The following is a 15,762-nucleotide window of genomic DNA, read 5'->3' on the forward strand; positions in this document are numbered from 1 at the left end:
TTTCAGTGAGTTCTCAGCATTGGTTTAACTACATGGTCCTTTTTCCATAGGGAAATGGCATATTTAATGGTTTTTACAGAGGTTTCGGGATTTCTGTTGGATGTGTGGGACAGTTTGCTTTTAGTATTCTGTTAGTTTACTAACATAAAATATAATTCTGAGGAGGAAACTTCGCACTGATATTATTGTCAGTGTTACTCAGGCATTTATTGAGAAAACCAGTCTTAAAAATAATGTAATGAGTTGCCAGAAGAAGAGGAACAACAGCAGAAAATACTTGTGTCTTGGTATAGTTACCAGGGTAGAACTGTTTTCAAACTATGCGAGTGCAGACTACGGATTTTAGGATCGCAGAGGCTGGATTTGAAATTGATGCACAACTTTGTTTCCTCAGCACTATTCCTTGTGATAGTAAAAGCATGTCTAAAACTGGCAGGAAAACAGAAGAGAGAAACAGCTGAGGCATACAGTAATCAACAAGCAATTATACCAAACTTGTTAAAGATATTTGCAGCTATTTTTGCTGGTGATCAGAGTGCAGAGAGATGCAATTAGTCGCAAATTGGTCTACTCTCAGGGTAAAAACAAATAGTAACAAACATGCTGATTTCAAAACCTGGGGCATCAGAAAAGATTCTGAATACTGAAATAGATCAGAACACAGAATATATTATTAAACATCATGCAATCCTTGCTAAAAAAAAATAAAAAAAACCCCAACTATTCTTCCTTTTTAAGCAATATTTACCAGATTCAGAAAGCATAAAATACAACTCTATGATGTATACTATAATTAGAACATAGATGCGAAATTCCTTAGAAGGATGCATTATCTTATTTTTAATGTAACTGTTCTTTATTTCCAAGAATATATGCAGTCATGGTAGTCCATTCTGTCTTTATTCCTAAAAACAGGATGTCGTTTTTCGCTCTTTCAAAGGATGAGGCAAAACTTATCACATTTTCAGTCCTCATGTAGAAAGTTATGAATTTAGGCAGCTAACAAGTGCATAAACATACATTGCTGTATTCCAAGGAAACACACACTACCTTATTTTTGTCGTCCTTAAAGTCAAAAGTTACATTCATTCAAATCCTCTCTGGCACTAGTGTTTGTAATAATGCTATTTTCAGTGAACTTACATAGACCAGGCTGTAAATGCAAAGTCCATAGGCAACAAAAGACATCGGTGATAGACCCTACTGGTATTTTTAAGACTATAACTTTGGCATACTGCAAATAACAAGCCTGAAAACATGTTAGAAAACTCTTCCATTAAATATGAGTAATCTGAGGACAGATAATCAAATGACACCATACCATAACATTCGACATGCAGACTGAAAACACATGCATAACCAATATTTGTTAGAGGTTTCGGAGTTCTTTTTCCCTTGCTTTCTCTTGCTAGCTGAAGCCCTTAACCACTATGAAACTAGTGCCATGATAACATCACAGAAACAGTGGCTTGAGAATAGCTGTGAAAAAGACACAAACTGTGATGACCTCCGATAGATCTGGGCGGGGAAGATTTTCCCCCACGCAATTGAGGAAAGCCAGAGTGATATAAGTACCCACATTTGGCTTTGGGATCACCCAGAGATACGTCTTGGGGCCCGAAGGATACTCCCTTTTTGTCTCGGGAAACATTGAACACAGTTTCCCACGCTGGCCAAAAGGGGTTCTGTTGCGGGAGAGAGAAGGAGGAGCTATGAGTGAGCAAAAGCAACCTAAGAGTGCCTCCAGGTAACCAAACTTAAAGAGATACTCCCCGAGCCTGCGGGTGGATTAAACGGGTGGTTGTTGCTGTTGACCTACGCTGCAAGTAGCTTTCAGCATTCACCCAAAACTCTACTGCCCGTTCTAGACACATGGAGCTGAAGGATACCATCCATGGTCCCTCAGGAGTGCACAATTTGGCCTTTAAGGTAAGTGTGGTTTCCTTTGCTTTGTGGGGAAGAGGAACACCTTAAAAACGAAGAACAATGCTTACTTCAGTCCCTGAACAAAGAAAATGCAATTTCGGCTCTCTGCCTGGCAGATATTTTACAAGATCTCACATGCTTTGCACTGATACCCTGCCAAAGTATCAGATTTTTGTATAAAAAACTAGAGCATAATCTACACATTCAGCAATAGGCTCAGATCTTTGCCTTCATCTGCTGCCTGATATCCTGATATCCTGGTATCTTTGAAAAGTGTCTTGACTATAATATTACTATTTCATAGGCTGGTGGATCTCACTAAAAGCTCATCCACCTCCCCCATCTGCTCTGTCAGATGCTGCTTTTTCCTGAGGATAGGTAATTCTAAGTTCTTTTGTAGAGGAGGTCATCATTACGCAGCAGACACACATATCATCAAAGCAATGTAATAATATGAGAGAATCTTCTAATCACAGTGTAGCACATCTTGGTTCTTCCACACATACAATAAGTGCAATTGTATTGTTCTGCTCCCAGGAGCACAGAGAGGAGGTAAGGAGCACAACCCAGAAGATTCTGTGTATTACGAGCTTAAAGTAACTTTGATATTTTAGAAAATGGATATTTGAAGCAGAAGCACCAAGAACCCACTCCTTTTTAACCAGTTAGTTATTATTTCTCAGTGCCCAGCACCCCTGATAGGGCAGGACAAACAGAAGGTTGGGAACCCACAGTCAGGACTGTTTACTTGTTACTGAAACAGGCCAAAGAGAGATAGTGGCTAAAGACTGCTGTGTTGAGTCTTGCTCTCCTCTGCAGCCTCTGGTCCTCATGCTGTCCTTGCGCTCAGCTAGCAGGAAGGGTGGCATGTAGTGAGATGTGAATATCAGTCAACACTATTCAAATAACACAGAAAGGTCTTTCTAGATGTTAAGCTTGTGGGATATTATGTAATACCAGTGACATCCGACCACTCTGTATATTTATCTGCTGGGCTATAGTGACAGCCAAGCATCAAACTGATTTGATAATCTGCTGAATATTTGTGGAGTACAAAGGAATTAAGAGTCAACTCCCTGCTCCAGCCAGTAGTTAATAATTCATATTAAGTGGGAGAGCTTCAAGAGGAGGTAAAGACGTAACTCTTTTAAAACATGATAGCCCAGTGGTTAGGGCTTTCTTCTGGATAGTCAGAGCGCCCTCAATGCAACTGTGCTGCACAGCAGACAGACAAGATATTTGAACTCGAGTCTCCCTCGAGTTCTAGTGAAGGAGAGTGCTCTCCTAGAGAAAACAGGGCTTCATCCTGGCTGCCTTTTTACACAAAATGTGTGCCTAAGATAGGGCAATCTACTTACAAAGTCTGTGCTTACAAACCCATCAAGGAAAGAAGTCTCTCCTCAGCTGCAGAATCTTAGTGTTAAAAGTTCTTGGATGACCTGAACTAAAAATCACTTGTTTCCTCAGGAGTCTTCTGTGGAGCACAGTACAGTGACCGGGGATAATCCTCTGCTTTATGAAGCTAGCTGACCTGGGCAATGCGCAGGGAACCCAGGTGCTTCCTTTCCTGTCTGTTGCAGAGGTTCACAAGCACCTGCAAATCCTCTCTGATTTAGATGACCGAAATGCCAGATCACAGACTGTCTAGCAATGAAGTCTGGGGCCTGAGTCAGGTTTTCTAGTTCCTTTTTTTTGCCTTGAACACCAGAAGGTGTTTACATTTACGCTATCTCTGACTCAACAGAGAAGTCACTCCCTGGAGAAAATAAGGCGTAGCAGGAGATAGGTAAACTCCTGCATACAGAAAAATAAATCACTTTACAGTGGCAGCCACTGAGAAGAACAAAAATCTCGTAATTTCTTCCTGTTTTCTTGTATTTGAGCTTTTCTCACCTGAGGAATGGACACTTCTTCCTCCAGGAAACAGTGTCTTCTAGTATTAAGAAGTTAGTATCTTCCCTAAACTACAAAATAGAAAAGTGTTCTGGAAAGGAATTAATTTAAGCCATTTTAAGTATCAGTGTGGGATTGTACTCCATACATACCTTCAGATGTACCTGAGCCATTCAATGATTAACATACAAAGGGACAGAAAAAATAAGACATGTACAAAGTAAACCCAGGTGAGGTAGTTTCTTTTATAATGTATATAAGTTAAGAAAACAACTCTCAATGTAGTACAAAGCAACTCAAGGCTAACAAGTGATGGTTGAAAGATCATATCAGAACCTTATCATAACAAGAATGAAAGGCATTGAGCCTGCTGTCACGGAGGTACTCTTAATGTGATGAAGAAGTTGTAATACAGAGTAATCGGCCTTTCACGTATTCATACAGTTGGTCAAAGAGGAAAATTATTTGAGCTCTTCTTAATTTCACGCTGGCTATTTCTATTTAAACACATAATTCCTTATGTACTATATTAGAGTTTTCATTGCATCACAGAAGAATAAATCCTTTTCAACCATGCTGTAGTAGACCCTCAGAAATCAGTTAACCAATGTTAACTTTCAGAGAGGATGTGCATCAATGTAGCCTAACATTCTATTAACACGATTAATTACAACCATTAAAACATGGATGATCCTGCAAAATATCAGCCACTTCTTTTGTACACATGCAGGTTCCACTTAAACGATTTATAGGTGTAGCATCAAAAACTGCAGATCCAGTGTCATTGCCTCCAAATAATGTCAGTACCTGGGAGATCCAGAAGCAACTCTAACTCTTCAACAGCTTAAAATAGTCTCAAAAGAAAACAGACAACAAAACTCAAATGTACTGAGCCACTGTACCTCATTCTCCCCCCTTTTTTAAATATTAGGTACGACTCAGTTACAAACAGCTGTTTGAGTATATTACAATAAGTAAGATTCTTGTATTGGTTTTAAGAAGATACATAGCTCTACCCAAATTGCCAGTCTTCCCAAGCACACTCCTACCCTTTTGCACAACGTAAAATTAATAAAACCCCAATGCAATTGTTAAGACCTACATGCTAAAGTTCCTGCTTTGGTTGCTGCCTCGCAGCTAGAATGAATAGATTGCCACACTGTTTATACCAAGACATTCAGATTTATGATGCTTTTTTTTTCCCTTAAGTATGTCATGCAATTTAAGGAACCTAAATAATTATCCTCATTATCACTATTCAGAAGATCTTCCATGTTAAGAATCTACATGCCAATATAATACATGCTATATCTCTATTTACAGTAATGTCACACATAATATATAAAAACACTATCATGTCTCTTGCGTTCAGTGTGGTTCGGTTAACTTTTCTCCAATTACACTAGCTGGGGGACCAGCATTTCCAGCTCAGAAACTCTGTAATACTAACAGTAACCGTAAAACTAAGGTTGGATTTACCTAACTTGTGTTTAGCCCTCATTTAAGAGGTAAAGGTTTTATCTACTCAGTTCTGATGATTCAGATATCTGACGATGATATTAAACAAATCATTCCTCGAGAAGTGATAAGAGATGGCTCATAGAAAGGAATGGGAGGTGGGAACAAAAAACTCCTGACCTTTAAAAGAAACTCAGAGGTAACCACAAAAGAAGTACAATGCAAAGGGAAGACAGCAGCTAATAAATATTTGTTGTTTGTTGATACCATATTGTCAGTTGCATTAAGCAGCTGTTACTTGCTTCTGAAGCAGAGCACACTGTGCTCTTAAGAAGCTAATTTGAGGAAGGATCTCCTTTAAAATTCTACCTTTTACACATAGTGCATTGGTTCTGCCATGACACATGCAGTTTTCACAATCTATGTCATTCAAACAAGCTTATAATATATCCCAGAAAATGCCATGTATTTCTGTGTTTATAGCCATTCTCCACATCTTCCTAGATGCTCTTGTCTGGCTTGTTAATTAAGACTATAGACGCTATTAAGAATTCACATTTCATGGGCATCATTGTTGTAATGATGCAGGAAACTATGCAATCTCTTTTCATATTTTCAAAACTTGCTTCCCAATGCCATGTTTGATTCTCTCAAAAAAAACCCAAATAAAATAACTATGACATGTTACCCCATCTTTTGCATTAAACAGTGAAAGTTGGTTACACTTACTGGCTCCTGTCTTTTCAAGCTAAGTAAATATTTCCTGCAAAAAAAAAAATTAGGATTCTTGACCTTATCGTTATTGCACTCCTGTTTGCCATCAACAGAAGTTTTGAATGTCATAATTGCAGGGGTCATGTTTATCTTCTCAGGAATGTGTGCATCTTTTTTCCATGTTTTGTTTTCTCTGGATTTTGCCTCCTGCTTTTTATATATTTTATGTAGTCTGAGAGCAAACGGATATGATCTTTCTTTTTTTTTTTTTTTTTTTTTTTATGTCCAGCTTGTGCCAGTCTCATTTTAACTTGTTTAACTTGCATTTCAAGATCCTATCCAACCATTCTGCTCAAGACTGACAACTTTCACTTTTAAAGAAAACACTAAGGTAGTCGTGGACGGGTGAGACTAATTTCCAAGCCATTTCAGAACACCTCATGAAGATTTAGCCAACTGAATTTAAATCTGGCAGTACATGTTTCTTATTTTCTGCCTCTGCAGCTCATTTACTATATTTTAACACATGAATAATGAACATTCATGCCTCCTGCCCTATACATTGAATTTTATTATTGAGCAAGAATTTATAAATGCTATGATTATTTATGAAAAAAAGAAATCTTCCTCAGTGTTTTAAATGTGTTTTAACTCCTTCAGAGTCATGACGCTGACTAGAAAAAAAGTAGTAGACTGTTGTGTACACTTTGGAAAATTTAGATGAATGGACTTCAGCTATACCAAATATTAAAAGAGTAGGAAAGGTTTGAACTGTAAATCAGATGGCTTCATTTCAGCTGACTGAATGGTATCTGAAATACACTTAAATCCAACAGGGTAAGTTAGAACATTTGCTTTTGAAGCATCTGTTTTTTACTGAGTTAGTACCCTAGTTCTAATCATCCAAGCTAATACAATGACTCACCGTTAAACCATTAACAGTTTTAACAGCTACCTGAATGCTCTGATAGCTAGTCTGTTTTCATCAGTACTTGGCAGGGGCAGGAAAACCATCTACTTTAGACTACCTGCTTTTGTTAAAAGCACAGCTATGATTAGATTTATTTTGTGTCGTTCATTTGGAAATGATAATTTTTTTAGAAAACTAAATGCAAATACTAGTTTACTGGCTTTATTACCGCATAAATGAGATATTTCATGCGATAGAATACAGTGCAATGACCATACCATAACTGCTGCCGTAAGAAATCACTGAAATAGAAAACATTTATGTCAACTGCAGATATAAGTTATTTGACATTCCATTTAAGTGGCTTTCTTAGGAAACCAAAAGAAGAACTAGCCCCTCAAGGATCATTAAAAAGAAGCAATTTCCCCTTCAAAACAGTAAGAAACAAGAAAACTCAAGTCCAGAATTTAAAAAAAGTAGAAATAGTGGAGCCAGTGAGAGAGTCTTAAATGCTCAGTACTGAAAAAAGGTATAGCACAGAGAATTAATGTAGTAGAGCTAACTGCTCTCTTTACTGCTGTGGGTGCATTAGTAGATGGAGCAAAGGCACTAACAACCTGGGGGAAGGCCCAGGTAGGCTGTTTTGCCCTCGGCAGGGGGAAGAGCTGGCTCTTCCTAAACTTGCTTAACCAGTCCTGAGGCAGTGGGCAGCACCAGAAGGACATGTGAGTTTGAGTCAAGAAAACAGCAGATTCACATTTAAGTATTATCCATGACCAATGTAGCTTTGTGTAATAGTGCAGGAACTTGAGCACCTGGGCTCTGTACACTGTGTTTCAGGCTTGCCTGTACCAGTAAAGTAAAACATGGAAGCAGAGGCAGCAGAGTATTAAATTAGTTCTTACTGCACATCAGAAAGTCTTTCAGCTTTTGATCTGAGCTCATGCAATTTCTGGTCTTGCCAAGCCTCAGCATGAGAGCGAAAGTGGGGGTGTTATAAACCCAAAAGGTCTCAGAGACAATTCACAGAAAATCAAGAAGTTGCAAATTAAGAAAACTGTACATAATAATCAGGTATGTTTTTTCTTTTTTCTTTTGAATGACCTTACGTAAATTCATAAATCTCAAATTCATAATTGGTTTCATAATTGGTTGCGATAATACATCCAAGACAGATATTTTAACAAAACCTGAATTTGATTTAGAGTTCATAAACTGACAGGGAAGCGAGTTCTATTCTCAGAAATACATTAAGGAAAAATACAACAATTGACAGGATGTGTAGGATTCAGAGAATTGTTTTCTAATTTCATAATGGCTTTTGTAGCAAGGAGTTGCTATAGAAGCATTTTCTCCTGAGAAGCTAGGAAAAGAGGAACTGGAAGCATTGGGTTTAGTGATACAATCTTTCAGTCAGGCAGGCAGGGCATACATATTATTAAATACCCACTCATATGAAATAGAGGAAATTTCAGACAAACACAAGCTGAAGGCAATAACTCTGACATACAACTGACCAGAGAAATAAGAGGAAAATATGATGCAGATGACTGTATAATAAATATGTCCATTTTGACTTCTTTTGATGAAATGTTAAGCCTGCATAGTGAGTAGCTCACTATGAAGACATGAAAGTGAGGTTAAAAAAACCCACAGATATTTTACTAACGTCGTGTGTTAATATTTTCACATGCACACTCCAGAAATAGTCTGTGACTCTAGGAGTTCCATTAAAAACATCTAGTACTTTCCTGTGTTGTAAAGGACAACACAGGAAAAAAAAAAAAAAAATCTACTTACCAAGTTTGGTGATGGTACTTGAAGCATCCCATAAGAAGTAGGGGTTTCCTGGTGGTGTGGATATTCTCTTCTGTCTTCCAGTTGTTTTTGGATATGACCAGAGGCAGCAAAGATATGTTGCCAAAGACATGCTCTGCTCTCAAAGTTGAAGTGATTCCAGATTTACAGTGACGGAAAGGATCATTGGAACTCTTTGGATATGCACTCCTGGAAACTGGATCAGGATCTAAAATCCTAGGAGAGGAAGGTGGTAGATAGTGCCTAAACTTTTCTCTTAAAAACAAAGCCAGCAAAAAAGGGAAATGTTAAAAGTAATTAAAAAAAAAATAAAATTCAGAACAGATTGAAAATGTTGAAAAATGGATAAAAGTAGTGGGAGCAGATAAAAGCTAGATTTTAACTGAAGAAACTAATTTCCCACTGGAAAGGTTCATCTGAAAGGGTTCAGCCACTACTTTGTGTAAGTATAGTAGAAATATGTAAATGCACACTGACACTTTCTCAGGCACATTGTGACTGATGCAGAATTTATTTTGATGCTCTGCAGACTACAGACTTTGCTGGTGGCACTCTGTATGCTCTGGTGACACTCTGTATGCTCCATGCAGCCTTTGGGTTACCCTCAGCAGTGGCCAATGTTCTCTAAGACCTTAACCTTCGATGTTTGGCCATGCAAAAAGAAGAAAAGGGGTGTGGATCCGTTCTCCTTTTTCCTGGTGTACCTGCAAACACTTAGACACTAAGTGATCTTTGACTTTGGGTTTTCTTAACACCTTTTAATGTAGATGTAGGAGAGCATTTGTGACAATATAATAACAACAAAATAATTGCATGGTAGACAATGTGAAAAAATGTGGATTGATGCTTTTTATATTGAAAAGTTCAAATGAAAAAATAGGTTATATTCTCAAGACAAACAGTATATTTCACTGTTTGTGAAGGGCCAGGGGTGGTCCCAGCCTGGTAAGGATGCTATGGCATAGAGGAAAGTGATAGAGTAGCACAGTCTGGCCTGGCAGCATGTGAAGTGGGGGCACTGGGTGGTGGTTGTGATGATGGAAGAAGGAAGGATAGGACATGGGCTTCAGGCTGTGACCAGAAGAGGGGACACAGTGCCACACAGATCACAGCTGCCTGCAAATGTGGAAGCATCACTCTTCAACCCAGAGGCCTGGACTCTCCTGATATATAATGTAGGTTCAAAAATCTGTGGGAAGCACTGGCATGAAATATGTGCCAAATGTAAGCACAGGAATAAATGATATTCCAATACCATCAGCACTCAGTGCCCCTCAAGTGAAAAGTGCACCTCCTGTGGCCACCAGGAAGAGTCTCCCAGTTAGCAAAAATAATAGCAACTTAGTTCATAGCAACATCTGCATTTTTCAGGTTTGATTTGTTTCACAGTCAAGACCGTTTATCAAAAATGCAGCCATAAGTTATAGTGCACCTCCATAGGGCCAAACAACTCCCAACACTACCACCTCTCCAAAAACTGCAACCAAGAGGACAGCAATTCCTGTTCACATCCTGCTGAGCTTTCTCCTGTGAGAATGAATAGCAGCTTCTATGTACATACTCCTTCAAAGCACTTTAGTACTGGACATGTGTTAATTTTGACTCTGAGCTGGTTCACATCTCTTACTAGGAAGTAACTGAGCACTTTCCAGGACTTTCACCAGCAGCCATGGCAGGAAACCCAGATGAAGGTCAGTGCAAGATACTGGGAGGGCTTGGCTTCACACAGCAGTTTAGAGAATGTGGATAGCACAAGTAATAACACATAAAGAAAAGGTCAACTCACCTTCAGCCTGCCACTACTCCAAGTGGCCCTGCTTCTCTTGAGAAGGCAGAGCACTAATCACCAGCTTAATAAAACACTGTCTGCCTTCACCATGGTCCTGGATGGACAGTCAAGGGCAGGAGACCAGTCATGATGCTTTGGCACAGTCTTAAAACAAGGAGGTACAAGAGTGGTGCAAAGGTCAGCTGCATTTATGTTCCTGCCTTTGAACATAGCAGTCATCTACCCTGGGTCACTGATCTCTCTCTGGGCTCTGCCATAGCTGTGGAGGGATGTAGCTATGTACCTTTCCTTGCACGCCTCCAGACCAGGCTGAGGAAAGCAACGTGAGGCAAGCATGGCTGCCACCACAGGCACACCAAGCAGCTCTGGGGGGCTGTGCTGCTCCCACCACAAGGACAATCTGTGAGTGAGTTGGAAGTCAAACTGCAGTTGTTCAGAAGCTTTAATGCAGCCAGGCTTACCTGGATTCAGGTAGCGAAAAGGTCTGTTCCTGATGAAAACATGCTATCGTCTGGTCAAAGTTCAAGTTTCTGCTACAAAGTCCATGGGTGCTAGCTCTCTTTAAAGGACTGTTACCCTTTCTCAGAAGCTTTTTTTTAAGAATAAATTTATTGCCTTAGTTGAATTTTTAAAGCACCAGCTTTCCTCCCCATTGAACCATTCTCCATACATGAAATTTCCACCCTACTAAAGTTCTGCAAAGAGAAAAGCAACAAAAAAAAAGAGGTTGTCATCAGGAGGTGCTGGGCAAGCTGGTTAATTATCATCTCTACTGTTGCTCAGCTGAGCAGGGAGATCTGGGTGGATATCAGAAAAAAGGGGGAAGTATATGAGTTTTGGTAGAAGGAGCAAGGATCTCAGGAGGACTACAGGGATGAAGTGAGATCATGTACAGAGGAAATCAGAAGGGATAAAGCCCAACTAGAACTTAGATTGGCCAATTCTGTGGAAGACAATAAGAAATCTTTCTACAAATATATCAACAACAAGAGGAGGGCCAAGGAGGATCTTCATCCTTTACTGGACACAGAGGGGACATCAGTGAAAAAGGATGAGGGTAAGGCTGAGGTATTTAATGCCTTCTTTGCCTCAGTCTTTAATAGTAAGGTGAGACGTTCTCTAGGTACTCAGCTTCATGAGTCCAAAGTGGGAGGGAGAGCAGAACAAAGCTCCTATGATCCAAGAGGAAATGGTTAAAGACCTGCTCAGCCAACTATTCACTCACAAGTCTGTGGGGCTGAATGGAATCCATGTGGGGATACTAAGGGAGGTGGCAGAAGTGCTTGCCAAACACCTTTCCATCATCTTTCAGCAGTCCTGGCTGACTGGGAAAGTTCCACTTGACTGGAGGTTGGCAAACGTTACACCCATTTACAAGAAGGGCCAGACAGAGGATCCAGGAAACTACAGGCTTGTCAGTCTGACCTCAGTGCGGAGGAAAGTCGTTGAAAAGATCATCATGATTGCTGTCACACAGTGCACACAAGACAACCAGGTGTTCAGGCCCAGTCAGCATGAGTTTATGAGAGGCAGGTCCTGCTAAACTAACCTGGTCTCCTTCTATGACAAAGTGACCTGCTTAATGGTTGAGGGAAAGGCTGTGGATATACTGTACCTGGACTTCAGTAAAGCCTTTGACACCATTTCTCACAACATTCTGTTTGAGAACCTGGCTGCCACTGGCCTGGACAGGTGCACCCTCTGCTGGGTGAAAAACTGGCTGAATGGCCAGACCCAGAGAGTCATGGCAAACGGAGATAAATCCAGCTGCAAGCTGGTCACAAGTGGTGTTCTCAAGGGCTCAGTGCTGGTTCCAGTTCTGTTTGATATCTTTATCAATGACCTGGAAGAGGTGATTTAATGTACCCTTAGTAAGTTCATGGATGACATGAGAAGGAAGTGTTATCTACTTCAGGGTAGGGAGGCTCTGCAGAGGGATCTGAACAGACTGTACCAATGGGTTGAGACTAACAGGATTAGGTTTAATTAGGTTAGAGTCCTGCACTTGGGACACAAGCATGTACAGTACTACAGGCTTGGAGAAGAGTGTCTGGAAAGCAGCCTGGCAGAGGTTGGTTGACAGCCACCTGAATATGAGCCAGCAGTGTGCCCAGATGGCCAAGAAGGCCTATGGCATCTTGGCTTGTATCAGAAACGATGTGACCAGCAGGACCAGGGAAGTGATTGTGCCTCTGTATTCAGCACTGGTGAGCCAGCACCTTGAACACTGTGTCCATGTAGGGGCCCCTAACTATAAGAAAGACATTGTGGTGCTGGAGTGCATCCAGAGAAGGGCAACGAAGGTGGTGAAGGGGCTGGAGGACAAGTCTTATGAGGAGCCACTGACGGAACTGGGGTTGATTAGCCTAGAGAAGAAGAGGCTGAGGGGAGACTTTATCACTGTCTACAGCTACCTGAAAGGAGGTTGTATAGAGTTGAGTGTTGGTCTTTTCGCCCAAGTGATAGGTGATAGGGCAAGAGGGAATGGCCTCAAGCTGTGCCAAGGGAGGTTCAGATTGGATATAAGGAAAAACTTCACTGAAAGGGTGGTCAAGTGCTGGAACAGGCTGCCCAGGTAGGTGATTGAGTCACCATTCCTGGAGGTATTTAAAAGACAGGTAGATGAAGTGCTTAGTGATATGATTTAGTAGTGGACAGGTATGGTTGGATTTGATGATCTCAAAGTTCTTTATTCAACCCAAGGATTCTATGATTCTATGATCTTTACCTGTAGCTCTTGCTTTTGGGCACATACATAGTGGTATTCTGCATGGGGCTCTCTTCAGCTCTGAGAAACACTCTTGAATTTTTTCCCCTTTCAAAATGGTGTGGATGGATTGGCAAAGGTCATAGTCATGGTCTAACTGATGGGTTTCTGAAACTGATCACAGTGTTGGAGCCGTGCACTCTGTGCAGACAGGAGAGTCTCAAGACTGCTTCAGCCACCTGCAGTGGGGATCTGTTTTTTTGCACCTTACTTAACAAGCATGCACCCTTCTCACAGCCTTGGTATTGATCTTTTTTCCAGGAGAATGACTACATCGATATTGAGAGCGATCTTCCTGAAAACAAAAGTGATTCAGTAGATCATGAGCAACCTCGCTTGAAAGGGTAATGTCTTTTTGGATGAGTAAGTTTTCCACTAACTTTGTCCTGGCCCAAGAAATAAGCCTCCAGTGTTTCTGCATCTGGGGTGACAGCTCTAAATTTTCCTGCCATAACTCTATGCTGTACAGACCTTTGTATTGCCAGGCAATTTCTGTGATACAGAAACACATTGTACTTAAAATTTTTATACTGTTCAACTAACACGTGATCATGCAACTATCCTTCTAAAGCCTCACAAATTAAAAAAGTAACAATTTTTTCCTTTCATACATTAACTACATTTCCAATATTTTCACAACAGCCTTTTTTAAATAGAGGTCTTAAATGGTGATCCCTTTCAGGAAGTTAAAGATTCACTATTGTCCTTCTGTTTGCATAGCTGTGTACCCCAGTGCAAAATAAGAAAATAATGGCTGTAAATAAAGCCATGTTGATGCAGCAGAATTTTTACACTTCATTAGCACTTTTGCCAAGTGACCAAGTAGTGAAAGCAAACATCTGTATTTTACCTAAGTGTTAGATTATTTGGCAAAAACTACAAACCCAGTATAAGACATTCAAAATATTAAGATATAATAGTTATGATTATATTTTCTTAGTATTTTTCTTTCATATTGAATTTCATATTGAATCTTCATATACACCTTCACAGAAATACTATACTTCTACCCTGATTTCAATGACTGCATTCTCTTATACAGAACATCACTTGAGCTTTGAACCTGTTTTCTTACAAGCAGACTCTAGCAACTAACTGTATATCTCAAGTAGAAGTTTGTCTCACTCAAATTGGACTACTTGGAAAGATGTCATGTCTGTACAAACAGTATGCTTGTATACAGAAGTAGTTGTGATTATTTTAATTATGCTTTAATGAACTTGAAGACTTGCTAATATGATGAGGTTTACTGATGCCATCATATTAAAGTACAGAATCATAAGTTTTGAGTTGGAAAGGGCCTTAAAGATCATCTAGTTCCAACCCCCACTGTTCTGGGCAGGGTCACCTCCCACTAGACCAGGCTGCACAAGGCCCCATCCAACCTGTAGAGTACTGCTTCAAAAATCTAGCAGAAGTATTTATAGGTCACTTAAATATTCTCTCATTTCTCCTCTCCATTATTTGGAGATTTTTCATTCCTTTAGCAGTACATAACATGAAACACTTTATTGTTAAAAACATTCAGGGACCTGTCTAGCAAAAATAAAAGACAAGTTTTGATGCATCAAACATCCAAGTTTGATAGGCCTCTCCAGTGGGAGGTGTCGAGCACCTCCCCAGAAACAAGCTAATCACACAGGCAAGTTTTGGCATGCAAATCACTGTAATAATACTAAAAATGCCAGCAAATAAAACTTTCTAAGACTAGTTTTAGAGTTTTAGAAAGCAAGCTTCCTTCATCAGGCCTGGGCAACATGTGGGAGTGATCTCCATCAATTGTGTGTGGTGAGGCAAAGACTGGTTACAGAATATATTTCCCATTTGCATATGTATGAATTTCCCCAGAATTCTTATGCATATTCCACTACTTTCCAAGCTCTAATTTTAATGTTATTATGAAACTTCACAACAGTCAAAACTCTTGCTAATTTGGAGGTGGTTTCAGCTGTACTTGACCTTTCCTTTGAGATAACAGAATACTGCAGACGGAGGTGATTGCAGGAAAGGAGATGTCTGTTCAGTGTAGATCATACTTCGCAAAAGACATTTATCATTTTCAAAGAATGAACAATGTCTGGAAAAGCACCATTTTAGAGAAAACGTGCTGTCAGAGGGACATTCTGTCTAACTCCGAAAGAACACAATTACTTAGATGGAACTGAACTTTAGCTTACATCAAAATATTCCACGTTTTGTAATAGTAACTACTTCTTGTATCAGTACAAGGTCAGTGAGTTCTCTCCCTCTCAAACCTGGGATCACAGGAGTGACTCAACAAGGCATCTCTGCACAGAGATGAGTTGAGACAGAGGTGAAACTTGTATGTTTTTTATTTGTTCTTGTTTATTTGTACTCCCTTGGAGTACAACATATAATGCTTAATTCACAGGGCTTACTGTTTTACTGTTCCTGAATTCCACTTGTTCTTCCATCAGCAGCAGATACCACTGCCTTGGGTAGTGGAAGCTCCTTGTATGCTGGAAG

The 15,762-nt window shown here is 39.9% G+C and overlaps 1 protein-coding gene across 1 annotated transcript in view; it reads left to right on the top strand.

Moving 5' to 3' along the window:
* Positions 1-1,850: 1,850 nt before the first annotated feature.
* SLC28A3 (solute carrier family 28 member 3) overlaps positions 1,851-15,762 on the top strand; it is a 43,672-nt gene continuing 29,760 nt past the window's right edge. The window contains exons 1-2 of the mRNA XM_054054625.1: positions 1,851-1,929; positions 13,537-13,619. Coding sequence (XP_053910600.1) covers positions 1,873-1,929; positions 13,537-13,619 — 140 coding nt within the window. The 5' untranslated portion in view covers positions 1,851-1,872. The remainder of the gene's footprint in view (positions 1,930-13,536; positions 13,620-15,762) is intronic.

This window comes from Cuculus canorus, chromosome Z, assembly GCF_017976375.1.
Source record: "Cuculus canorus isolate bCucCan1 chromosome Z, bCucCan1.pri, whole genome shotgun sequence".
NCBI classification, from domain to species: Eukaryota; Metazoa; Chordata; class Aves; order Cuculiformes; family Cuculidae; genus Cuculus; species Cuculus canorus.